At 38.6% G+C, this 27,926-nt stretch overlaps 1 protein-coding gene across 5 annotated transcripts; it reads left to right on the top strand.

Annotated features, from left to right (window-relative positions):
• Positions 1-95: 95 nt before the first annotated feature.
• On the top strand, positions 96-26,965 carry LOC144634828 (serotransferrin-like). Of its 5 annotated transcripts, XM_078493868.1 has the most exons (6): positions 593-678; positions 2,560-2,718; positions 20,140-20,349; positions 21,507-21,785; positions 24,321-24,563; positions 25,816-26,965. In XM_078493868.1, exons 2-6 carry the CDS (start codon positions 2,649-2,651, stop codon positions 26,235-26,237), a joined length of 1,224 nt encoding a protein of 407 aa, XP_078349994.1. In that variant the 5' UTR covers positions 593-678; positions 2,560-2,648; the 3' UTR covers positions 26,238-26,965. The 5 variants fall into 5 exon arrangements, with proteins under 5 accessions (XP_078349989.1, XP_078349994.1, XP_078349990.1 ...); XM_078493863.1 differs by lacking the exons at positions 593-678; positions 2,560-2,718 and adding an exon at positions 96-253; XM_078493864.1 differs by lacking the exons at positions 593-678; positions 2,560-2,718 and adding an exon at positions 1,408-1,641.
• Positions 26,966-27,926: the final 961 nt, after the last annotated feature.

Here is a 27,926-nt window from a genome sequence, read left to right as displayed (position 1 = left end):
AGACTCGTTAATGTGCACTTATTATATTTGCATGACAATCCTGAGGTATAAGCCCGGGCATGTACTGAGACAGCATCAACGTTATTTCCTTGCGGAAACTAGACTCGACATAATTGCATTTTACTTGACCGTGCGACAGTCTTCATTTCTAAAGCAAAGGGTGAACATTTTACAATTCAAGTCATGGTATTTTCAACGAAAGAAGGCCTGCTTGTGTTACTTTGCTGTTGCTTGGCGTTCAAAGGCGTAAAAGGTAACTTTAGTTTTGCATTTATTTTAACCCTGTTTTAACACTGTCAGTGCCACTGAATTAATAGTGCAGAAAAACTAAAACGAGTCTTAACTAAAACTGTCTTACTGGAACTGTAACGTGGTGTGTTTGCTCTCCGTTCAGTTTTGCCATTGAGACAATATCGCAAGAATCGTTTACAGCGAACTGAGTAATAAACCAATCAAAACATTTGAAAACTAAAAATTCTTGCAACGCGACTAAATGATTATTCTTTAATTTCGCGTGTACTTTACTTAAGCCACTGTCACAGCAACAGTTAAATATTAGAAAAAAAGAAAGATACATGGAGCAAGGGTGAACACTTCACAATTCAAGTCATGTACTTTCAACGAAAGAAAACCTGTTTCTGTTAATTTGCTGTTGCTTGGCGCTCAAAGGCGTTAAAGGTAGCTTTGGATTTGCATTTATTTTAACGCTGCGTCAGTGTTAATAATTTCAATAGCGCAAAAAAACTAAAATGAGTCTTAGCTGGAACATCACATAGTGATGTTTCTCTTTTTTTGCCATATGATATGGTTAGAACCGTTCACGACAAACTGTGCAATGCGAGATAACGGTTATTCTTCGATTTCGTGCGCATTTTACTATGTCAGAACAAAGGTTTAGTATTAGAAAAAAGTAAAGATCTTTTGAAGTTGGGTGTCCTTTTTTTTAATTAGTGTTGTTTCGCACTTGGCAGTTCTATAACTTTTAATTCTTAGTGTCTCATTTCCGTATGTTATAGCTAGTAGTACCCACGTTTCGCACTGTTGTTCCACCTGGTTGAGTACAGATCATATTTAAAAACCAAATTGGCGATGTAATTTGATAGTTCAGCTAATTATCCACCCACTTATCGGACTCAAATTTGGCTACACCGTAGTTGGAAGACCGTTCTTTCGATAACCGGGAACCCTGACGAAAGCGAATCGAAGAATAAATTTTTATCGTCGAAATTCCAGAAGCCATACCAGATTTTTCTTTCTAGCTAGTCTCGGATTTTATTCTTCGCAACTTATGTATCAGTGTCTGTCATCATTGTCGTTCTCTGATGCATAGCAATACCTCGACTCATTCTAATAAAACTGCAAGACTCGTTAATGTGCACTCATATGCATTCTATTTGCATAACAATCCTGAGGTGCTGTAAGCCCGGCATGCACTGGGACAGCATAAACGTTATTTCCTTGCGGAAACTAGACTCGACCCCTGCTGCATTCTATCCATATAAGAACATTTTACTTGGTCGTGCGACAGTCTTCATTTCTACAGCAAAGGTGAACACTTCACAATTCAAGTCATGGTATTTTCAACGAAAGAAGGCCTGCTTTTGTTACTTTGCTGTTGCTTGGCGCTAAAAGGCGTAAAAGGTAACTTAAGTTTTGCATTTATTTTAACCCTGCTTTAAATATTAGAAAACAAAACGAAAGATATATGGTAGCTGGAGGTCTTTTTCTAATTAAGTGTTGTTCCGCACTTGCGAGTTTCGTAACTTTTAATTCTTCTATTTTATTTCCTTATGCTATAGCTAGCACCTAAGTTTCGCATTGTTGACCCAAGTACATGTACAAGGAAGTAGGCTCCTGTAATCACAGTAAAAACACATATATACTCTTAAGATAGAGACAATTGGAAAGGGATTAAGGCAGAAATTTTGACGCGCGTGTTTAAATACGGTTAAACGTACAGAAATTGCTGCAGTTCTTCCGCCTTGAAGGGAACAGATAATATTTAGAAAGCAAATTGGCGATGTAATTTGATAGTGCTAGTTATCCACGAACTAACCGGACTCAAATTACCCTGGGTGCCAGGGTTTTTTTTACTCTTTTTTTGGCGGCGAAGCCGCGATCTCATAAATAGCGTCGCTGCAGAAAAAGAAAAAAAAATCATCTGGTATCCATGGTAGACTTAAATTAGATTACACCGTAGGTTGAAGACCGTTCTTTCAGTAACCGGGAACCCCACACGAAATTAATTACTTGTTTTGAATTATTAACGACCATTAACCCAGTTAAACTACTGTTGTTAGTGATTTTACTATGATGCAATCATCCAGTAAAATTACTAGCCGTAGTCGCATGATTTTAAGTAAAACTACTGACAACCAGTATTTTCTAAATTTAGCTCACACTGTCAACCTGGCAAGTAATCTAATTTACATTTCTTTACCGATCTTTCTAGAATCTTCGCTTGGACAATTAAGTCACGTGAAATGTACATGTTATAATTTGTTTTTAGTTACCCGAACTCGTGTTTAACGTTAAGTGCAACGTTCCTTGTTTACTTAGCTGATGCAATAGTCAGAGAGCCGTTAGTATCTATCTGTCAAGCGCTCAAAGGCGTTAACTGTAAGGGTGAACACTTCGCAATCAAAGTCATGGTTTTTTCAACGAAAGAAGGCTTACTTTTGTTACTTTGCTGTTGCTTGGCGTTCAAAGGCATAAAAGGTAATTTAAATTTTGCAATTATTTTAACCCTGCTTTAACACTGTCAGTGCTACTGAATTTAATTGTGCAGAAAAACTAAAATGAGTCTTAACTAAAACTGTATTACTGGAACTGTAACGCGGTGTGTTTGCTCTCGATTCAATTTTGCAATGGCGACAATATCGCAAGAATCGTTGACGGCAAACTGAGTAAAAAGCCAATTAAATCATTTGAAAATTAAACATTCTTGCAATGAGACAAAATGATTATTCTATAATTTCGTGTGTACTTTACTGAAGCCACTGTCACAACAACAGTTAAATATTAGAAAAAACGAAAGATATATGCAAGCTGGAGGTCTTTTTCTAATTTAGTGTTGTTTCGCACTTGCGAGTTTCTTAACTTTTAATTCTTAATATTTTATTTCCGTATGCGATAGCTAGCATCTAAGTTTCGCACTGTTGGCCCCACCCAAGAATAAGGAAATAGCCTCCTGTACGCACAGTAAAAAACATATATAATCTTATGACAGAAACAATTGGGAAGGGATTAAGACAGAAATTTTGACGCTGTTAAAACTTAGAGAAATTGCTGCAGTTGTTCCGCCTTAAAGAGTACATAACATATTTAGAAAGCAAAAGAAAAAACAATCCATTCGCATCCAGGGTAGACTCAAATTAGATTACACCTTAGTTTTAAGACCGTTCTTTCGATAAGCGGGAACCCTGACGAAAGCGAATCTAGGAAATAATTTTCTCGTCGAAATTCAAGAAGCAGTACAAGATTCGTTCATTCTTTAAATAAGGGCCTTGGCGCCTTGGCTAGTCTCGGATTTTATTCTTCGCAACTCATGTATCAGTGTCTGTCATCATTGTCGTTGATGCATAGCAATACCTCGACTCATTCTTATCAAACCGCGAAACTCGTTAATGTGCACTTATTATATTTGCATAACAATCTTAAGGTGCTCTAATTCAGGCATGCACTGGGACAGCATAAACGTTATTTCCTTGCGGAACTAGACTCGATCCCTGCTGCTTTCCATATAAGTGCATTTTAATAATAATAATAATAATCATAATCATTTCTATAGCGCTATTTAGCTAATCTTTCATAGCGCTTTACAATCACTATGCTAAAATATAAAAATAAAATATAAAAATACCTAACTAAATTTTACTTGGCTTTACGACAGTCTTCGTTTCAAACAAGGGCCTTGGCGCCTTGGCTTGTCTCGGATTTTATTCTTCGCAACTTATGTATCAGTGTCTGTCATCATTGTCCTTCTCTGATGCATAGCAATACCTCGACTCATTTTAATAAAACCGCAAGACTCGTTAATGTGCACTTATTATATTTGCATAACAATCCTGAGGTGCTCTAAGCTTGTGCATGTACTGGGACAGCATCAACATTATTTCCTTGCGGAAACTAGATTCGACCCCTGCCGCATTCTTACCACATAAGTTCATTTTACTTGGCTATGCGACAGTCTTCATTTCTACAGCAAGGGCGACCATGGTAATATCAATAAAAAATGGCCTGCTTTTGCTATTTTGCTGCAACTGGGCGTTAACCTTGCTGAAGATTATCAGTGTTACTAACTGTTGCAAAACGTGGTGATGTGAACTGCTTAGTGTGAAGTAACTATATGTAAGACCTATAAAAACATTTGAAAAAAGTGAATATTGTGTCAGGAGAGGATTTGCCCTTTTTCAGTCATTCCGTTGTTTAACAGTATAATGTTAGGGAAAATTACTTGTTTTGAATTATTAACCCAGTAAAACTACTTTAGTTAGTGATGCAATCATCCAGTAAACTTCCGTGTGCGAGAGCTACACTGAGCTGTATCACTTAAGTTTCGCACTGTTGGCCCCAAGTATAAGGAAATAGCCCCTGTACTCACAGTAAAAAACATATATAATCTTAAGATAGAAACAGTTGGGAAGGGATTAAGGCAGAAATTTTGACGCGCGTGTTTAAATACTGTTAATACTTACAGAAATTGCTGCAGTTGTTCCACCGTGAAGAGTACACATTATATTTAGAAAGCAAATTGATGATTTAATTTGATAGTACTAGTTATCCACGAACTAAACGGACTCAAACTACCCGAGGTGCCAGCGAGTTTTTTTCACTCTTTTTTTGCGGCGAAGCCGCGAACTCATTTATAGCCTCGCCGGAGAAAAAGAAAAAAAAATGCTCTGGCTTCCAGGGTAGCCTCAAATTAGAGTACACCGTAGTTGGAAGACCGTTCTGTTGGCGCTGGAACCCTGACGAAAGCGAATCAAGGAAATAATTATTCTGAAATCTTTTGAAGCTGGGTGTCATTTTTTTTTTCATTCAGTGTTTTTCCGCACTTGCGAGTTTTATTACTTTCATTTCCGTATGTTATAGCTAGTAGTACCCACGTTTCGCACTGTTGTTCCACCTGGTTGAGTAAAGATTATATTTAGAAAGCAAATTGGCGACGTAATTTGATAGTTCAGCTAATTATTCACGAACTAATTGGACTCAAATAAGACTATACACTGTAGTTGGTAGACCGTTCTTTCGATAACCGGGAACGCTGACGAAAGCGAATCGAGGAATTAATTTTTTTCGTCGAAATTCCAGAGGCAGTACAAGATTATTCTTTCTTTAAACAAGCTTAAGGGCCTCGGCGCCTTAGCTAGTCTCGGATTTTATTCTTCGCAATCCATGTATCAGTGTCTGTCATCATTTTCGTTCTCTGAAGCATAGCAATAGAGCTCGACTCATTCTTATAAAACCGCAAGACTCGTTAATGTGCACTTATTATATTTGCATGACAATCCTGAGGTGCTCTAAGCCTGGGCATGCACTAGGACAGCATTAAAGTTATTTCCTTGCGGAAACTAGACTTACTCGAACCCTGCTGCTTTCCATATAAGTGCATTTTACTTGGCCGTGCGACAGTCTTCATTTCTACAGCAAGGGTGAACACATCACAATTCAAGTCATGGTATTTTCATCGAAAGAATGCCTGCTTTTGTTACTTTGCTGTTGCTTGGCGCTAAAAGGCGTTAGAGGTAACAATATTTTTGCATTTATTTTAGCCCTGATTAACACTGTCAGTGCTACTAATTCTAATGATGCAGAAAACCTAAAATGAGTCTTAACTTGAACTGTTTTTGAAACGTGGTGATGTTTCTCCTGATTTATTTTTAACATTGCGATAATATTGCGAAAACCGTTCACAGCAAGCTTATTAAAATGTAAGACACTCAAAACATTTGGAAATTCAACATTGATTTGCATGCGAGTTTAATATTATTATTTTTTTTTTCGTGTGTATTGGCCATTGTCATAACAAAAGTTATGGGTAAAAATGAAAGATCTACTGAAGCTGGATGTCCTTTCTCATTTTGTGTTGTTCCACACTTGCGAGTTTGATAAATCTTATTCTAAATATTTTATTTCCGTATGCGATTGCTAGCACCTACTTTTCGCACTGTTGTTATCAAGTATAAGGAAATAGCCTCCTGCACTTACAGAAAAAATATTCTTTTCGTGAAACTCGATCTGCAATGTTGGTAGTGAATAGATAACATACAGTAAAAAACCCGCATTTTCCCAAGTTAACCTATACAAGTTCTTTAATAAATGATAACTGGCACAAATTTAGGCTTTTTTAGGTAGGTTCTTAAAATCTGAAGAAAAATTTACATTGCGTGCTAATGGAATTTTTAGTGGTATTTAGCCTTTACCTTGTATGAAAATTGCATACCATTTTATTGATATTTATGTGTGTATGAATATTTTATGATTTTAAACATTGGCATTTACATTGCAACTGGAGTGATAAGGCTCCTAGATGTCCTCAAAGACGATCCAGAATACTGAATTTAAGAATATAAGAACATGTTTCCAAATTTTCCAAATTAAAGAGGGTGTCTAACAAGTAAATTTTAGCCCAACAGGTTCTTAAAAATAAGGTTCTTACTCGCGGGATTTACTGTATATATGTATAATCTTAAGATATGCGGAAATTTGGACGCGCGTTTTAATTGCTGGTAAAACAATCAGACATTGCTGAAGTTGTTCCGCCTCGAAGAGTACTGATCAAATTTAGAAAGCTAATTAACTGGCGATCTTATTAGATATTTCAAACAAGCAAGTTTTCCGCCGGCTGCTATCGGACTCAAATAAGAGCACACTGACGTTCGAAGACTGTTCTTTTGACGACCGGGAGCTGCCATGAAGACAGCAGAATTGAAGAAATAATTCACGTAGAATTCCCAGTGGCAGTACCCGTCTGCGGTCTTGCATTAAGTTTTGTATGCCCTGTGTAAATAATATATGCAAGTCTCGCTGTTGGCTTTCTCTGCACCAAGTCTCAGTCTCGTTTTTTTTAAATTTATTCAAGTCTCGGTCTCTAATTTTCAAAACGGGACACTGCGTTTCGGCTGGTTTCGAATTCTACCTTTCCCAGCCTAACCGCCATCTCCCTGCCAGAATAAACTGGCAGTGTCTGTCAACATTGCAGCATACAGTAAAAACCCGCGAGTAAGAACCTAACATTTAAGAACCTGTTGGGCTAAAATTTGCAAATAAGACACAATTTTTAAAAGAACCACTTTACCCTAAAATTTGAAAACAGGTTCTTTTTTTTAAAACTGATAAAAAATGTTTGCTTTGGGGAAAATAAATTTGGACAAGGCTTTACTGTACGGTATTTGCATTGTCATGTTCTGAATGATTAGTGCTTTATATTTACATAGACACTTGCGTGGTATGCAAATTTTATACAAATAATAGGCAGAATATCACTATCAGCAACAATGTAAATTTTTCCTCAGGAAATAAGAACATATTAAGGTGGCTCGTAATGGTATAGATATTCCAGTCTTTGGCATTCTATTGTAGCTACACCAATAATGTTGAGGTTTATCTTTTAGTACAACTTTGTAAAGGTTTTACCAATGAGCAAGTTGGAGTCACCTTCATGTCAAAAACCGTTGCCATGGCAACGTCAAAAGTAAGTGGTCAAAGGGTCAAAGAGACGTTATTTTTGACCGTTTGAGGCTAATATACTTAAAAACTAGACGGTTGTTTATCACATATTTTTGTCTAATGGACGAAACAAACAATCAAACGATTCTTAAACAACTTCTGTAGGTGGGGTTCAGAGCCACCTTAAATTTATGAAAAAATAACGTAACTTTACTTTACCTACAGAAGTTTTTAAAAAATTGCAAAACTGTTCACTTTGTCGGTGAGATGAAAGTATATCAAAAGCAAAAAATTTCACTGAGTAGTTTTTGAGTTATTAGCCTTAAAATGTCCAAAATAGGGTAGCTTTGACCTTATATGGTGTTGCCATGGTAACAATTTTTGACGTCATAATGACCTCAAATTGTTCGTTGGTAAAACTAGTGAAAGTTTGTACTAAAATATTTTCCTAAACATTATTGATATAGCAATGATTGAACACCAAAAACAGGCATATCTAATTCTGACTTAACTATTACGAGCCACCTTTTTTAAAGAACCTAAATAGCTTAAAATTTGTGTTAACTACCATTTATGTAAGAACCTGTTTAGGCGAACCTGGAAAAAACTAGGTTCTTACTCGCGGGTTTTTACTGTCGCAAAAAATACCTCGACTCACTCTTATAACACCACAAGTCTTGCCAAAGTGCAATGACAATTCTAATAATAAGATGCTCTAAACACACGTACGTGCATGTATTAGGACAGCATAAAAATGATTTCCTTGCGGAAACTAGCGATTCAACCCTGCTGATCATCAATCGCTGTATTGTTTCCATGTTTGTAAGCGCATTTATTTTTTATCGTAAAGAAAACAAAAAAGTCTTAATTTAAATTGGAAATGTGGTGCTGTTTCTCTCGATTGTTTTTTAACATTGCGACAATTCTCAGCGAACTTACTTAACTGTAAGACCAAGTAAAGTCCAAGTCGAAAGATTTTCCTTCGATTTCTTGTGTAAATTACGTAAAGCCATTGTCACGAATAAAGTTTATGTTAGAAAAAAGGAAAGATCTATTTAAGCGCGAGTGCTTTCTTTTAATTAAGCGTTGTTGCAAACTTGCAAGTCTCATAACTTTCTATTTGCAATATTTTACTTCCGTATGGAGGCTATGTTTACATGGAACCTGTTCCAAACAGATCCGGTCCGAAAATCGGATCGGATAGGCCTTCTGTTTACACAGGAATTTTCTAGATCCGTCCGGGAACGAATTCAAAATCGGACCTGCTGTTATGTAGGTCCAGTATTGGATCCGTTCTGGATCGGTCCCAGAACGGATCCATGTAAACACCTGGATCGGTTCCAAACGGTTCCATGTAAACAGAAGCCGATCCGGTCCGGTCCGGTTTGAAACTGTTCCTGTCCGGTCCCGTCTAAACGTAGCCTAAGTTTCGCACTGCTGGCCTCAAGTATTTAATCGTACTCAAATCAGACCAAACTATTGTTTGAAATCTGTTTCTTTTTACGACAGGGTCGACCCCTGACGGAAGCGAATCGAGGATATAATTTTTGTCGGCGAAATTCCAGAGGCAGTACTAGATTCTTCAGTCTTGCAGTTGTATGCCCTCCCAGGGGTACTCACTTATAAGGGCTTAACGGTGACGTGCGTCCTGGTGGGGTATATGGTCTTCAGGATTTTTTGTCTCTAACGGGTATTTTTTCCCCCTTTTTGTCTTAAACGGGGTAGCTTTACGTGGACCACTTGATGTCAATCAGAAGAATAGGCTTATATGCCTGCAGAGGTGTAAATTTATACAAACTTAGCCACAAGCCGAATTTTCTTTTTTCTTTTTTTTTTTTTTTTTTGGTTTTAATTTTTCTAAAAGTTTTTTTTTTAAGGAAAATTTTTAAAAAAAAAAATCCCCCCCCCCCCTCGTTGCCTATAAACATTGTCGTTCTCTGAAGCAAAACAATTATAACCCGATCGACTCATTCTTTTGTATTCTTTTGTAATAACCTCAAGTCTTGTCAAAGTGCGCTCATTTCATTTACATCAATCAATTAATCAAGCAATCAATCAATCAATCAATCAATCAATCAATTAATGAAACAATCAATCAATCAGTCAGTCAGTCAATCAATAACACCTTTGCATTTGCATAACATTCATAAGGGGCTCCATGCCGGTGCCTGTACTAGGACAGCTGTAGCGAAATTAATGTTTTAACTAAAAAACACTCGAGACTGTCAGAGCAAGAACAGCTTAAAAATATTTGGTTTGTAGCCAGGTATGATAAGATTTAGAGTTATTTGGTCAAAGGTTGACACTGGCTTAAAAGATTATCGTACAGGACGTTTGGCTACTGCTCAAAACACGCATCAAGGAACATGCTAAAGCAATAACATCAACGAACAGAAATTCGCTATTGCTCGAACACAATTTGCTCAACGATCATGAAATTGATCTGGAGAATGTTGACATTTTCGACCGTTCGTTAGCATGGAGACAAAGACTCTTTTTCGAAGCGTGGCATTCAGTCCGAGATGTTAACTCTATTAATGAACACATAGCATTCCCAGACATTCATAAGAACCTTCACATAGTTAATATTTTTTTTAATTGCATGCCGCCCCCTATTTTTATCCTTTTTATTCGCGTCTTAGAATTCCACCCCCCCCCCTTTTTATGAATTCAGCACATTCATTATCACCTTTTTCTGAATTTTTTAATTTTTATTCCAATAGCACCAAGGGCGCCATTTTTAAAGTTACATATTGCTGAAGAAGTCTGTAGCATTAGCTAAAACGTCCTGTACATAACCTTTTAAGCCAGTGTCAACTTTTTATCAAATAATTTTAAACAGCTTAAAAGGTTACACGCAACAGCCCGATCTTTGTTTTTGTTACGAAACCATGTAATCATACAAATGCATTTGATTGGCTGAAATCAAACTGGTGATCGCCGGGGCACGCGCAGTAGTATAACGTAACGCAATATCTCTACAACAGCATAACCGTTATTTCCGTGCGGAAACTAGATTCGACCCTTCAACAGTCGCTGTATTCCTCCATATTAGTGCATTTTACTTGGCCGTACGGCAGTCTTCTTTTGTACAGCAAGGGCAAGCATGGTAATATCAATAAAAGATGGCCTCCTTTTGCTATTTTGCTGCAACTGGGCACTTAAAGGCGTTGAAGGTAACCTTCCTTGTAATTTATGTTAACCTTGCTGGAGATTATCAGTGTTCAGTGAGTGTTACTAACTCTAGTTGCGAAATCTGGTAATGTGAACCGTTTAGCACAAAGTAACTTTAAATAGGACCATTTAAAACTAAACATTTGTACTAGATTGAACATTGTGTCAGGAGAGGATTAACCTTTGTTAAACCATATAATGTTAGGGACAGTACCTTGTTTTGAATTGTTAACCCAGTAATACTACTGTAAAGGGGTAGTTCGTGATCTTACTTGATGTAATCATACATTAAAAGTACTAGCCGTAGTCGCATGATCTTAAGTAAAACTACTGACCATCAGTATTTTCTAAATTTAGCTCATGCTGCCAACGTTGCAAGCAATCTAATTTACATTTCTTTACCGAACTTTCTTCGCCTGGACAATTAAGTCACGTGAAATGTACAAGTTATAATTTATTTTTAGTAACCCGAACTCGTGTTTAACGTTCAGCGCCACGTTCCTTGTTTATTTAGCTGATGCAGTAGTCAGAGAGCCGTTAATATAAATTTTGCGACATTGTCCCGTCTAAACGTAGCCTAAGTTTCGCACTGCTGGCCTCAAGTATTTAATCGTACTCAAATCAGACCAAACTATTGTTTGAAATCTGTTTCTTTTTACGACAGGGTCGACCCCTGACGGAAGCGAATCGAGGATATAATTTTTGTCGGCGAAATTCCAGAGGCAGTACTAGATTCTTCAGTCTTGCAGTTGTATGCCCTCCCAGGGGTACTCACTTATAAGGGCTTAACGGTGACGTGCGTCCTGGTGGGGTATATGGTCTTCAGGATTTTTTGTCTCTAACTTTTGTCTTAAACGGGGTAGCTTTACGTGGACCACTTGATGTCAATCAGAAGAATAGGCTTATATGCCTGCAGAGGTGTAAATTTATACAAACTTAGCCACAAGCCGAATTTTCTCGTTGCCTATAAACATTGTCGTTCTCTGAAGCAAAACAATTATAACCCGATCGACTCATTCTTTTGTATTCTTTTGTAATAACCTCAAGTCTTGTCAAAGTGCGCTCATTTCATTTACATCAATCAATTAATCAAGCAATCAATCAATCAATCAATCAATCAATCAATCAATTAATGAAACAATCAATCAATCAGTCAGTCAGTCAATCAATAACACCTTTGCATTTGCATAACATTCATAAGGGGCTCCATGCCGGTGCCTGTACTAGGACAGCTGTAGCGAAATTAATGTTTTAACTAAAAAACACTCGAGACTGTCAGAGCAAGAACAGCTTAAAAATATTTGGTTTGTAGCCAGGTATGATAAGATTTAGAGTTATTTGGTCAAAGGTTGACACTGGCTTAAAAGATTATGTACAGGACGTTTGGCTACTGCTCAAAACACGCATCAAGGAACATGCTAAAGCAATAACATCAACGAACAGAAATTCGCTATTGCTCGAACACAATTTGCTCAACGATCATGAAATTGATCTGGAGAATGTTGACATTTTCGACCGTTCGTTAGCATGGAGACAAAGACTCTTTTTCGAAGCGTGGCATTCAGTCCGAGATGTTAACTCTATTAATGAACACATAGCATTCCCAGACATTCATAAGAACCTTCACATAGTTAATATTTTTTTAATTGCATGCCGCCCCCTATTTTTATCCTTTTTATTCGCGTCTTAGAATTCCACCCCCCCCCCCTTTTTATGAATTCAGCACATTCATTATCACCTTTTTCTGAATTTTTTAATTTTTATTCCAATAGCACCAAGGGCGCCATTTTTAAAGTTACATATTGCTGAAGAAGTCTGTAGCATTAGCTAAAACGTCCTGTACATAACCTTTTAAGCCAGTGTCAACTTTTTATCAAATAATTTTAAACAGCTTAAAAGGTTACACGCAACAGCCCGATCTTTGTTTTTGTTACGAAACCATGTAATCATACAAATGCATTTGATTGGCTGAAATCAAACTGGTGATCGCCGGGGCACGCGCAGTAGTATAACGTAACGCAATATCTCTACAACAGCATAACCGTTATTTCCGTGCGGAAACTAGATTCGACCCTTCAACAGTCGCTGTATTCCTCCATATTAGTGCATTTTACTTGGCCGTACGGCAGTCTTCTTTTGTACAGCAAGGGCAAGCATGGTAATATCAATAAAAGATGGCCTCCTTTTGCTATTTTGCTGCAACTGGGCACTTAAAGGCGTTGAAGGTAACCTTCCTTGTAATTTATGTTAACCTTGCTGGAGATTATCAGTGTTCAGTGAGTGTTACTAACTCTAGTTGCGAAATCTGGTAATGTGAACCGTTTAGCACAAAGTAACTTTAAATAGGACCATTTAAAACTAAACATTTGTACTAGATTGAACATTGTGTCAGGAGAGGATTAACCTTTGTTAAACCATATAATGTTAGGGACAGTACCTTGTTTTGAATTGTTAACCCAGTAATACTACTGTAAAGGGGTAGTTCGTGATCTTACTTGATGTAATCATACATTAAAAGTACTAGCCGTAGTCGCATGATCTTAAGTAAAACTACTGACCATCAGTATTTTCTAAATTTAGCTCATGCTGCCAACGTTGCAAGCAATCTAATTTACATTTCTTTACCGAACTTTCTTCGCCTGGACAATTAAGTCACGTGAAATGTACAAGTTATAATTTATTTTTAGTAACCCGAACTCGTGTTTAACGTTCAGCGCCACGTTCCTTGTTTATTTAGCTGATGCAGTAGTCAGAGAGCCGTTAATATAAATTTTGCGACATTGTCCCGTCTAAACGTAGCCTAAGTTTCGCACTGCTGGCCTCAAGTATTTAATCGTACTCAAATCAGACCAAACTATTGTTTGAAATCTGTTTCTTTTTACGACAGGGTCGACCCCTGACGGAAGCGAATCGAGGATATAATTTTTGTCGGCGAAATTCCAGAGGCAGTACTAGATTCTTCAGTCTTGCAGTTGTATGCCCTCCCAGGGGTACTCACTTATAAGGGCTTAACGGTGACGTGCGTCCTGGTGGGGTATATGGTCTTCAGGATTTTTTGTCTCTAACTTTTGTCTTAAACGGGGTAGCTTTACGTGGACCACTTGATGTCAATCAGAAGAATAGGCTTATATGCCTGCAGAGGTGTAAATTTATACAAACTTAGCCACAAGCCGAATTTTCTCGTTGCCTATAAACATTGTCGTTCTCTGAAGCAAAACAATTATAACCCGATCGACTCATTCTTTTGTATTCTTTTGTAATAACCTCAAGTCTTGTCAAAGTGCGCTCATTTCATTTACATCAATCAATTAATCAAGCAATCAATCAATCAATCAATCAATCAATCAATTAATGAAACAATCAATCAATCAGTCAGTCAGTCAATCAATAACACCTTTGCATTTGCATAACATTCATAAGGGGCTCCATGCCGGTGCCTGTACTAGGACAGCTGTAGCGAAATTAATGTTTTAACTAAAAAACACTCGAGACTGTCAGAGCAAGAACAGCTTAAAAATATTTGGTTTGTAGCCAGGTATGATAAGATTTAGAGTTATTTGGTCAAAGGTTGACACTGGCTTAAAAGATTATGTACAGGACGTTTGGCTACTGCTCAAAACACGCATCAAGGAACATGCTAAAGCAATAACATCAACGAACAGAAATTCGCTATTGCTCGAACACAATTTGCTCAACGATCATGAAATTGATCTGGAGAATGTTGACATTTTCGACCGTTCGTTAGCATGGAGACAAAGACTCTTTTTCGAAGCGTGGCATTCAGTCCGAGATGTTAACTCTATTAATGAACACATAGCATTCCCAGACATTCATAAGAACCTTCACATAGTTAATATTTTTTTAATTGCATGCCGCCCCCTATTTTTATCCTTTTTATTCGCGTCTTAGAATTCCACCCCCCCCCCTTTTTATGAATTCAGCACATTCATTATCACCTTTTTCTGAATTTTTTAATTTTTATTCCAATAGCACCAAGGGCGCCATTTTTAAAGTTACATATTGCTGAAGAAGTCTGTAGCATTAGCTAAAACGTCCTGTACATAACCTTTTAAGCCAGTGTCAACTTTTTATCAAATAATTTTAAACAGCTTAAAAGGTTACACGCAACAGCCCGATCTTTGTTTTTGTTACGAAACCATGTAATCATACAAATGCATTTGATTGGCTGAAATCAAACTGGTGATCGCCGGGGCACGCGCAGTAGTATAACGTAACGCAATATCTCTACAACAGCATAACCGTTATTTCCGTGCGGAAACTAGATTCGACCCTTCAACAGTCGCTGTATTCCTCCATATTAGTGCATTTTACTTGGCCGTACGGCAGTCTTCTTTTGTACAGCAAGGGCAAGCATGGTAATATCAATAAAAGATGGCCTCCTTTTGCTATTTTGCTGCAACTGGGCACTTAAAGGCGTTGAAGGTAACCTTCCTTGTAATTTATGTTAACCTTGCTGGAGATTATCAGTGTTCAGTGAGTGTTACTAACTCTAGTTGCGAAATCTGGTAATGTGAACCGTTTAGCACAAAGTAACTTTAAATAGGACCATTTAAAACTAAACATTTGTACTAGATTGAACATTGTGTCAGGAGAGGATTAACCTTTGTTAAACCATATAATGTTAGGGACAGTACCTTGTTTTGAATTGTTAACCCAGTAATACTACTGTAAAGGGGTAGTTCGTGATCTTACTTGATGTAATCATACATTAAAAGTACTAGCCGTAGTCGCATGATCTTAAGTAAAACTACTGACCATCAGTATTTTCTAAATTTAGCTCATGCTGCCAACGTTGCAAGCAATCTAATTTACATTTCTTTACCGAACTTTCTTCGCCTGGACAATTAAGTCACGTGAAATGTACAAGTTATAATTTATTTTTAGTAACCCGAACTCGTGTTTAACGTTCAGCGCCACGTTCCTTGTTTATTTAGCTGATGCAGTAGTCAGAGAGCCGTTAATATAAATTTTGCGACATTGTCCCGTCTAAACGTAGCCTAAGTTTCGCACTGCTGGCCTCAAGTATTTAATCGTACTCAAATCAGACCAAACTATTGTTTGAAATCTGTTTCTTTTTACGACAGGGTCGACCCCTGACGGAAGCGAATCGAGGATATAATTTTTGTCGGCGAAATTCCAGAGGCAGTACTAGATTCTTCAGTCTTGCAGTTGTATGCCCTCCCAGGGGTACTCACTTATAAGGGCTTAACGGTGACGTGCGTCCTGGTGGGGTATATGGTCTTCAGGATTTTTTGTCTCTAACTTTTGTCTTAAACGGGGTAGCTTTACGTGGACCACTTGATGTCAATCAGAAGAATAGGCTTATATGCCTGCAGAGGTGTAAATTTATACAAACTTAGCCACAAGCCGAATTTTCTCGTTGCCTATAAACATTGTCGTTCTCTGAAGCAAAACAATTATAACCCGATCGACTCATTCTTTTGTATTCTTTTGTAATAACCTCAAGTCTTGTCAAAGTGCGCTCATTTCATTTACATCAATCAATTAATCAAGCAATCAATCAATCAATCAATCAATCAATCAATTAATGAAACAATCAATCAATCAGTCAGTCAGTCAATCAATAACACCTTCGCATTTGCATAACATTCATAAGGGGCTCCATGCCGGTGCCTGTACTAGGACAGCTGTAGCGAAATTAATGTTTTAACTAAAAAACACTCGAGACTGTCAGAGCAAGAACAGCTTAAAAATATTTGGTTTGTAGCCAGGTATGATAAGATTTAGAGTTATTTGGTCAAAGGTTGACACTGGCTTAAAAGATTATGTACAGGACGTTTGGCTACTGCTCAAAACACGCATCAAGGAACATGCTAAAGCAATAACATCAACGAACAGAAATTCGCTATTGCTCGAACACAATTTGCTCAACGATCATGAAATTGATCTGGAGAATGTTGACATTTTCGACCGTTCGTTAGCATGGAGACAAAGACTCTTTTTCGAAGCGTGGCATTCAGTCCGAGATGTTAACTCTATTAATGAACACATAGCATTCCCAGACATTCATAAGAACCTTCACATAGTTAATATTTTTTTAATTGCATGCTGCCCCCTATTTTTATCCTTTTTATTCGCGTCTTAGAATTCCACCCCCCCCCCCCTTTTTATGAATTCAGCACATTCATTATCACCTTTTTCTGAATTTTTTAATTTTTATTCCAATAGCACCAAGGGCGCCATTTTTAAAGTTACATATTGCTGAAGAAGTCTGTAGCATTAGCTAAAACGTCCTGTACATAACCTTTTAAGCCAGTGTCAACTTTTTATCAAATAATTTTAAACAGCTTAAAAGGTTACACGCAACAGCCCGATCTTTGTTTTTGTTACGAAACCATGTAATCATACAAATGCATTTGATTGGCTGAAATCAAACTGGTGATCGCCGGGGCACGCGCAGTAGTATAACGTAACGCAATATCTCTACAACAGCATAACCGTTATTTCCGTGCGGAAACTAGATTCGACCCTTCAACAGTCGCTGTATTCCTCCATATTAGTGCATTTTACTTGGCCGTACGGCAGTCTTCTTTTGTACAGCAAGGGCAAGCATGGTAATATCAATAAAAGATGGCCTCCTTTTGCTATTTTGCTGCAACTGGGCACTTAAAGGCGTTGAAGGTAACCTTCCTTGTAATTTATGTTAACCTTGCTGGAGATTATCAGTGTTCAGTGAGTGTTACTAACTCTAGTTGCGAAACCTGGTAATGTGAACCGTTTAGCACAAAGTAACTTTAAATAGGACCATTTAAAACTAAACATTTGTACTAGATTGAACATTGTGTCAAGAGAGGATTAACCTTTGTTAAACCATATAATGTTAGGGACAGTACCTTGTTTTGAATTGTTAACCCAGTAATACTACTGTAAAGGGGTAGTTCGTGATCTTACTTGATGTAATCATACATTAAAAGTACTAGCCGTAGTCGCATGATCTTAAGTAAAACTACTGACCATCAGTATTTTCTAAATTTAGCTCATGCTGCCAACGTTGCAAGCAATCTAATTTACATTTCTTTACCGAACTTTCTTCGCCTGGACAATTAAGTCACGTGAAATGTACAAGTTATAATTTATTTTTAGTAACCCGAACTCGTGTTTAACGTTCAGCGCCACGTTCCTTGTTTATTTAGCTGATGCAGTAGTCAGAGAGCCGTTAATATAAATTTTGCGACATTGTTACTGTATTTCGATTTACATATCGGACCTTCATCATCGCCGATCCTCGATATACATCTTGATCTATATTACACAACACTTTCAAGACGAAGATTAAAACAGCGTTGAAGATCAGTTCATGTGAGTCCTGGGTTTTGTCCGAGTTCCAGTTGCTACAGATTCCCTGTAGGAAATCGTGCAACCTCGTTCCCAGCGTCTCTGATCTTCCCGCCCCCAAGAGCGAGCCGGAAGAGAGGGCGGGAAGATGAGAGACGCTGGGAACGAGGTTGGAAATCGTGACGAGTTTTCGTCCCCGCAACGAACGAGTGCTCAAGAGTTAATTAACCGGGTGGGGTCTTGTGCCCCCGGTTCATAAGCTACCCTCTGGATTTTAAAAATTTGATTGGCTTAAAACGGGCCATCTTTCATCACCCAATTGAAATTACATGGATGGAGGAAGGGGAATTGGACGGAGGGATTTTTAAATTACTTGCCACAAAAGTGATCAAAGTAGATTTGACCTTAATGATTCCTTAATACTGGCGGCCGAGTACCGTATATCGGATATAACGCTTCAACATAACGCACTTCTTGTTGAACAACAAAAAAGGAAATACAAACGCTACTGGGTCAATCTATAAAGCCTTAGGCTATCTTGTTAACCAAAGACTGGAAGTGGTTAGACATTAACCACCCGGTTTAAAGCTATTAAGAAGGCGACTTGTTAAAACGGTAAATCCTCTCCCGCTGGCAATTGTTTTGCAATGCGAGTTAAAGATTGCTCTTGAATTTCGTGTATATTTTACTAAAGTCATTGTCAAAATTGCTGTTGGCCGTTAGTATATTAAAGTGCCTATCACCCTTACCTAGTTATATTTTTTTCGAAAGTAGACATAAAATGTAAGCAAAAACAAGCAGCAAAATGGGATTTGAAGTTATTCCCGATTTTTAAAACGCGATCGAAATCGCAGTTTTCGAAGACAAAAACGCGCCTTTAGGAGACTGGCACTAGTTAGATTTGTGACGTCGACCCGGTATCTTGGCGATATCAAAACAACAAACAAATAGCGAGATAGAGCAAATCAAAGCGTGTGCTTCGGGATTTTAGCTGCCGATCTTTTCCAAAATGTCTAAAAGTGACTCCAATTCTGAGAAGAGCTATGACTCCGATGATTCGGAAATTAATTTTATCCCTGGTTACGTGAATACATAGACTTTCGAAAAATAATATAACTGGGTAAGGGTGATAGGCACTTCAAGGAAATAGCCTTCGTTGATTACAGTAAATTTGATTGTTTTATTTGAAGCTACGCAATGTTGGTAATTAATAGAGAATAATCTTCGGATTCCAACAATTGGGGAGGGAGCAGGCAAAAATTGTGTCGCACGTAAATGTTGGTAAAACGTTCAGAAATTGCTGGAATTGTCCCCCCTGGTAGAGTACAAATCATTTTTAGAAATCCAGTTGGCGATCTAATTAAAGGGACACTGCCACCAGGTTCACCTCATAAACTCAAGAGCCTAAAGATATGTGGAAACTACGAATAGTGGTCCAATTTTGTAAAAAATCACCATGCAAGTGTACTGAAGCGACAAACAAGTGATATTATTGTGATGTCATCATGACTAGATCTCAACTTGAATAAGGCAGGCTCATTTTTTTTAAGGTTTGTCCTTGTGGACTGGAAAAACACCTAATATTTATCATGGCTCCTTTCTTCCTTCAAAAACAATTTACCTTATATCTCCATCTTGATTTACTAGGTGCATAGTTACATATAGTATACTTTTTACCGAAAAACAAGAAAATCCCCTTGACAGTGTCCCTTAAATCGATCTTAGAGGGGGCTATTCCAGAGCTAATAGGAATCAAATTAGACCAGAAAATTGGTAAATTGCGCATAATATAGAGGTGCAGCGTGGCCGGGTGGATTGGGTGCTGGACATGAAACCCGAAAGTCGCGGGATCAAGTCCCGTTCTGATCACCAGCTTGTGTTTCACTCGGTAGCTCCGAGTTTAACTCTCCCGCTACGCTTGTAAATAGCCAACTGGTACTTCAAGTTCAAATGATGTTTTTAAAACTTCTTTTACAGCATCGATCAGCTTCCGATGGTGTGCCTTACCGGCAGAAAAGGCGAAGTGTGCTGACTTCATAAAATATGTTAACGTGACAGCCCGGAATCTAAGCCTGGACGTGACTACGGCCTGTGTTGATGGAAGTGATACTGATGACTGTATTGCTAAGATCAAAAATAATCAAGCTGACCTGGTGACACTGAATGGCCGAAAAGTGTACGACGCAGGTAAAATAACTTTATACAATAACTAAGAGAATTCTCGCGCGGAAATAAAGAGGATGTTGTTGTTGTTGTTGTTGTTGTAGAATGGTTGATGAGAGTAGACCATGAAAATGACGTGAACTGTAACGCAACTTAAGGCAAAATTTGAAAAGCTCGAGAAATTATGTCAACTTTTTCCAAAAATAAACGGAATGCAGGAAGTTGTGAATAGCCAACAGAACATGTAGGACGAAATTTACCACATATTCGACGGCTTCAAGTGTAAAAACTGCGTTTTCACCACCTCTCTCACACGCGCGTGACTTCGCGCCGATTTTCCATCTAATTCGCCTGTAAACTTTCAGTGTTATTGTAAAAAGTCAAATCCCCAAATATGAGACTTTTTCTGATAAAAACCAACAATAAAATTTATATTTGTATATTTCTTCGTGTGCAACCCTAAACGAGACCTTCATGGCTAAAAGTATTGGTGTTTTTCCCGGAACACCCTAAGCGAGAACAAAAATTCGAAATTTTCACCCCTAAGCGAGACGACGAGCATCCCCCCATCCATATACGATTTCCCCCGGGCTTCCCTGTGCCGAGAAAATCCCTCAGAGCACATGTTTATCTTTAGTCTTTAAACTAGAATACCGTATTTTCTCAATTAAACGCCCCCGGCGTTTATTTAAAACTTGGTCAGGTGGACCCGGCTTTTATTTGAAGCCGGCGTTTATAAACGAAGTGAAACTTTTTGATATTTTTCAAGTTAATTTATTATTACCCATCCTCCGATGTCTAGGGCCAGTTTGTCAAGGTGGAACAATTTTTCTCTTTGTCCCGTCCGGACCTGGGTCTCCAAAGATGATTTAACCAAAGGTTACAGTATTGCATACGGCACGTTGCAATCAAGATTTGTGACAAACGGAACCGAAACAATATATGAACAACATGGGAACCAGTAAATGTTACGGATATAAAGTTCATAACGGCAACGCCTTGTCCTCGAATAAACGCCGCGACCTCGATCAAACGCCCCCGGCGTTTATTTAAAAATTAGCAGTTTTTACCCGGCGTTTAAACGAGGCCGGCGTTTTATCGGGGTCCGGCGTTTAATCGAGAAAATACGCTACAAATTTACAAACGTATTAATGAGCACTTGTTATGCTCTCACAATGCAGGTACGAAATCCAGTCTTATCCCAATTGTCTCTGAGCAATATGGAGATGACCAACTGAGGTATTATGGAGCTGCTGTGGTGAAGAAGGCCAATACAGGCTTCAACATAAAGACCCTCAAAGGAAAGAAGTCTTGCCACACTGGAATACGGAGAAATGCAGGCTGGAATATACCGATCGGGTATCTGCTGCGCTCAAAAATAATGCTAGCCGTGGCATGCGGAAACGAAAACAACGACTACATGTCAGCTTCCAAGTTCTTCAGTGAAAGCTGTTTACCGGGTAAGGATGAGATATTTTCCCTACTTCACCTCTAAGAGAAGTTTGAACCCTTAACCAGATTTAAACAACACCCGGAGAACGTCAGTGTCCAGATCATTGTACAGAAAACCTGAATTTAATGAGTCAATTTTCGGCTAGGCGTATGTGCTTGCGAACCGGCCTTAAATGAAAACGTTGGCAGTGAGAAACTTTTTCTCTACTAGCCATAATATTTGTTTTTCTTCTGCAGATTTTTAAGTCTGTTTGTTGTTAATTAACAACATTGTCATTATTTTTAGATGGGGAACCAGTATTTATTTCACGTTTAAATCTTATTGTAATCTTTTAAACAGTCACTTCTGAAGATGCATGTTGTAACATACGAAACGTTAAGTTCTTAAATCAAAGTTTTTTCCGACATGCGTTGTCTTGTCATGTTTGTCACCGCAGTGTGTTTTTTTATTTTTATCGAAGTTAAGATGGCCTAAGAATAAGAATGTCTACTATTAAATAGATTTTGCCAAGCCTAAAAGCGGAGCTCCCCGGTTATTTACTTCACCTTTTTCGAAATCCGAATTTACTGACCGATAACAGAAAAAATAGAGCACTTGAGCGCGCGATCCAATGTAAACCATTACAGTACTTGGTCAACGGTAAACTTCAAAAAAACATTCGAACTCGATGAGTTTCATATGTGAGCCCGCGATATGGTCATGTGATACTGGTCAGCGGATACCTTGTTTTGACAGCTGTCAATTGACCATGACATGGATGTCCAATATCAAAGATGTAAGCTGAGGTTAACCATAACCTTAAACCTATTTCTGGACTAGGGCCGCCATGTTGGGGCAACATTGTCGTCACACGCGCCCGCGAACCATACCGCTAGCCATGATGACCAAAAAACTAAAAGCATGGGTCTGTTAGTTTTCTATGGGTATGGGGCTCTGCTCTGCGGCCCTTCGGGCCGCTGGGAGCTCTGCTATCAACTCTGAATATCGAAAGAACATTGCACGATCAATTTTAAATAAATTTAAGCCCGACGTGACTGACTGACCTATTCCTTTAGGATCCTGGTGGAGCAAAGGGCGTCAACAATGCTTCGCCACCGAACTCTATTTGCTGCCGCCTTCTCTGCTGCGTTCCAGCTGATGTTAGCTTTCTTTAACTCCTCCTCAGTTGATCTTCTCCAGGTCTTAGCAGGTCTTCCCACCTTTCTTTTCCCTGCGGATTCCACTTTAAGGCCTGCTTGGTGGTGTCAGTGCCTGGTTTTCTTAGTGTGTGGCCGATCCAAGCCCATTTCCTTCTTGCTATCTCAGCTGGTATGTGCTCTTGTCCTGTCCTGCTCCAAAGTTCTTTGTTACTGATCTTTTCTGGCCAGTGAGTCTTGAGGATCTTTCTGAGGCACTTGTTGACAAAGCTTTGTAGCTTATTTGATAGAGCTTGTGTCACTTTCCAGGTCTGTGAGCCAAAGAGAAGCGTAGCTTTTACATTAGTGGTGAAGATGCGCAACTTGGTTTTGGTGGAAATCGAGGAGGCATTCCAGACTGGTCTAAGCATGTTGAACGCCAGTCTCGCTTTACCAATTCTGCACTTCACATCCTCCTCAGTTCCTCCAGTGACTGTGATGATACTGCCTAGATAAGTGAAACTTTCGACATCTTCCAGATCCTCGCCATTCAACTTAATTTAATTTTAATTTTAACTTTGGTTTTCTCTTTGCTCACCCTGAGGCCGGTTGTCTCTGCAATCTGTGCCAGGTTGTTGGTTTTGGCTTGCATATGTTGTAGTTTTTGGGAAAGAAGGCATATGTCGTTTGCATAATCCAAATCATGGAGTTGAGTTGTTAGTGTCCATTGGATTCCTGTCTTACCCTGATCTTCCACCTCTCTCATAATCCAATCGACCACCATGATGAAGATCATCGGAGACAACAAACAGCCTTGACGAACTCCTGTGCTCATTTCGAAAGATTCTGTCAGCTTCCCGTTGTGAATGACGTGACAAGATGACGACTGGTATAGGTCCTGTATCAGCTTGATGAACTTTGATGGAATTCCATAGTGGTACATGAGTTGCCAGATGATGTTCCTATCAACACTGTATATGTCAAAAGCCTTTTCGAAGTCGATGAAATTCATGTATAATGGAGTCTGCCATTCGTTGGATTGTTCGATGATTATCCTTAGAGTCCGACGTACTAAATACTTTTTCTGTAATGCAGGTTTGAAAAATTCAAACTCATACAATGAATGAATGCGCTCATTAGTGCTTTTGCCACCATAAATTTTTGAAAGTTAATATCTCCTTCAATATTTCAAGTAAAGAGCTGAAAATGTCCCCTCTTATGAAGTTTCACAAGCTCTTTAAACATCTGGAGTCAATTTGTGTATGGCCTATTGCCTTCTCTTCGCAAAGTCTTTGCTATTGAGGCAAAATTTAAACAATGACTTTAGCAAAGATTTCCCAATATGAATTTAGACTTATCAATAAGCAATCTTTCTGTAACAAGCCATTATAACACAGCGATATTTTCTTGCCCTTTTGGTTTTTTAGGGGTCGACTCTACAGCATTTAGCAACCTATGTGCACTGTGTGCTGGTACAGGGGCCGATAAATGTTCCACAAACTCGTCCATTAATAAGTACGTAAGCCATTCCGGAGCCTTTAAGTGCATGGCGGACGGGAAAGGTGATGTGGCCTTTCTGAAACATTCAATTGCGGAAAAGATGGCGACGAGTGGAGAATATGGAAACTCGGCGAATTACGAGTACCTATGCAAGGATGGAACTAGAAAAGGTAAAACGATGATGCCAACATAAAGCGATACATTAATTATTATGCTGTTCAACGTTTTTTACCAAAAATAAAAAACAAAGGTGAAATTTCATCTTGGAAAATATTTAGGGTTTCATCTACAGATAAATTTCAGAAGCACATTGTACGCCATACAGTACTACGCGCAAAGATTGATCGCCTTAAGTTAAAACCAAACTTAATTGTACAACATAATAAATTTAATAGAATACTAAATAAAAGTCCTTCTCAGAAGCTTTCCATTGAGACGTTACACATAAAGGTAAACGTAATTCACAGATTTTAAGGCCGCTTTCCACTTGGCATACATGTACCAGCACAAGCGTAAGCACAAGCTCAAACAAAAGGGAATAAGAAGAACGAAAGTCCTCACATGCAAGGAATAAGCATAATTACCAAAGGAAGTACAAATTTTGCTTTCTACTGCTTATACTTATTCCGCGCGAGTGAGGACAGCGTAAGAAAAATGGATGTGTTCTTTCTTCTCATCAGGGGCACCCAACAGACCGTTTCGGTGAATATCTTTTCGGAAGACCTATAGTTGCCTACGATTTTCGGATAAAAGTGTGATGAAAAACTGGAGATTTCTACAACTCAAACTTTCGTGCCATGGGAAAAGCAATGCCTGTTTTTTTCGGAGAGAGAAAAATGTTGTTTCGAGTACGAAAAAAGGCCAGCTACGATTTTCGAGAAGGTAACAGTGGCTCGTAAATTCGGGTAATAGTATTTCGTTCGCTAAAATTTTCTGAAGTTCGAAAGTTCAGCTCAGCGTATCCGAAAAGATACACTTTTCTTAGCGTTTAAAAATAAGGCTTTAAAACGCACAAAAAGGGCACGGTGTTTCGACACCTATAGTAAAATTTTCTCGTTGGGTGCCCCTGTCTCATGCGCTTGATACTCATGCGTCCTATGCCTGTGCTTATGCTTTTGCTTATACTTGTGCTTGTGCTTGTCTATGTGCTTGTGCTTGTGCTTGTATCTTGTGTTTGCGCTTTTGCTTTTGCTTGTGCTTGTGCTTGTGCTTGTGTTTGTTGCTTGTGCTTGTGCTTGTATCTTGTGTTTGCGCTTTTGCTTGTGCTTGTGGTTGTGCTTGTTGTTACTTGTTCTTGTGCCCAGTGAAAACATTTGAACTGAATAGTCACGCAATTTGATATCATTCTCAAACTTAAAAGTAAGAACCACCTTGTACAGATTTGTACAACATATTACAATAGTATCTATCATCTTCTATCAGCCATTGGACAGTTCCGGACTTGCAACCTCGGCTACAGTCCCGCGCATGCAGTGGTTACAAGAAGAGGCAACAGCAACATCACGAACATCACTGAGATTTTAACGAAGATGAGTGACTGGTACGGTGACAAGCAGAGAGACTGGAAAAAATTCCAACTGTTCAACTCCACCACTTTCAGTGGCTCTGATTTGATCTTCGACGATTCCACTACAGAGCTAGAGGGCATCGCGGACGACAAACAAACCTACATGGGTTACCTTGGAGATGATTTCGTCAAAGATCTGGAGGCACTGGAGTCATGCGTCGGTGTCAAAAGGGCAAGTACACCAGCCCCTCCCGCTCCCACAGCGGGTGCCATGGTGACCTCTCCCGCTACTGAGCTTGTGCTGCTGATAGCGCTGTTCGGCGTTCTGTTCCTGTAGAATGCAACACGAACTCAGGCACATTATTATGCAGGTGTCTGTTGATCGATTAAAGCTGAATAGAGATAGCAGTTCTGAAGAACTGCTCATTATAATTAGTGCCGTAATCTAACTCGGTATCCATAGTATGTAGTGTGTAGGAGGCTTAGAGTCGTTGAGGTAAAACAACTGACATTACTAGGGTTCGTTCTTCGTCAGTGCATCTAGCTGAGTAGTGTTTTTTTGCTTTTAACCTTTACTTTCGAGTTTGTCGCACTGTATTCTCCTGGAGATGCGTTGCGTGACACTTGATCTTCCTGCCCTTCCAGTGTACGTGTCACGCTGCGTTCCCCCGGAAATGAGTTTCGTGACGAGCCAAATAGTGGCTTCCAAACTGAAGTGAAGTCTAGTAGAACAGTGCGTGATTCAACTTATTTTAATGTTATTTGCTAGCGTTTTGCACCTTGTTATTTCAGTGAGTCTGCAATGCAGAGGTAATAGAAGTATGACATAAGGTGCTTACATTTCAAAACCTGAGAACAAAAGAAGCAAAAAAAAAAAAAGAAGAGAGGGAGAAAGAAAAGTGTTTAGCTCGTTCATGTTTTTCTCATAACTGAAAATTCCAGGTGTTTAGGCGTAACGATATTTCTGTCATAGAAATTAAAACAAAGGGTATCGGTAAATGTAATGACTATGCTTTAAAAAGTAGTAGAAGAAAATAAATGCATTTTTGCATCAATATACACAAATGTACAAATATCTCTGGCTGGGTTTAGTATCTTTTTTATGAGATATACATGTAACTAATAAGTAGGCCTACGCTTGTTACTCCTTAAAAAAAGATTTCCTCATTAACATAAGGTTTTTGATATCATAAATTCCCTGATTACATGTAATGATCTTTACCTTTTCCTTTTATTATCGTTGTTTTTTTCTGTGTTGCACAGATATCACTCAAATTCTCATTTTTATGCTTCCGTTTGAAAAATACTCGAACACTCTCCCGTTCAGTTAATCTCTTTCACCTAAGACTTATCCTATAAAAACGAAAGACTTCTTTGTTCCTAAGAGACGATGTTATCTGTTTCAAGTTTTAAAGGGTTTGGGGATCGGGTTTGGGTTTGGGGACCTAAAGGTGCTAGGTGCAGGGCTCCATTTTGGACACCCGTCCAAAATGTTCTGTGCTCCAGGTCATCCAGGGCTTCTCTGCATTGAGTCAGAGGAACGAGATCGACATTTTTGTTCGGAGTTTTAAGGCGTTAGACTTCGGGCTTCAAAACAAAAAGGGCTAAACCGTTTGCACATGTATCGAACACCCCCCCCCCCCCTTCTTTATATGTTTTTTTTTTTACAGGTGACTACTCAACAACTTTGAACAACGCTATTAGATTCTAAAAAAACTGGTTTAATCAACTGGGAGTTGATCAAAGTAAATAAACCCCCATAGTGAATTTTAGAAAGCTGACATTTTCAGCGTTAGGCCTTCGTTGCTCCGACGAAGGGATAACCCTAAAGACATTAAAAAAAATGTTTCCATTCCCTCAATTCAATCTTTCCATGGTCTGCAGCATCTAATAAGAGGAAATAAAAAAATAAATAAATAACGCTTATTCTTTACTTACGTTAAAATCTGACCGCAAAAATCGTAACTACATCGTCGATTATACAAGCTTAATCCAAAGATGTAAATTTCGCAACTTTCAAAATGGC

This window comes from Oculina patagonica, chromosome 13 (assembly GCF_052425735.1).
Source record: "Oculina patagonica isolate OP01 chromosome 13, crgOcupat, whole genome shotgun sequence".
In the NCBI taxonomy this organism is placed as follows: domain Eukaryota; kingdom Metazoa; phylum Cnidaria; class Anthozoa; order Scleractinia; family Oculinidae; genus Oculina; species Oculina patagonica.
The sequence above is the reverse complement of the archived record's forward strand: the minus strand, read 5'-3'. Positions and strand labels throughout refer to the sequence as shown.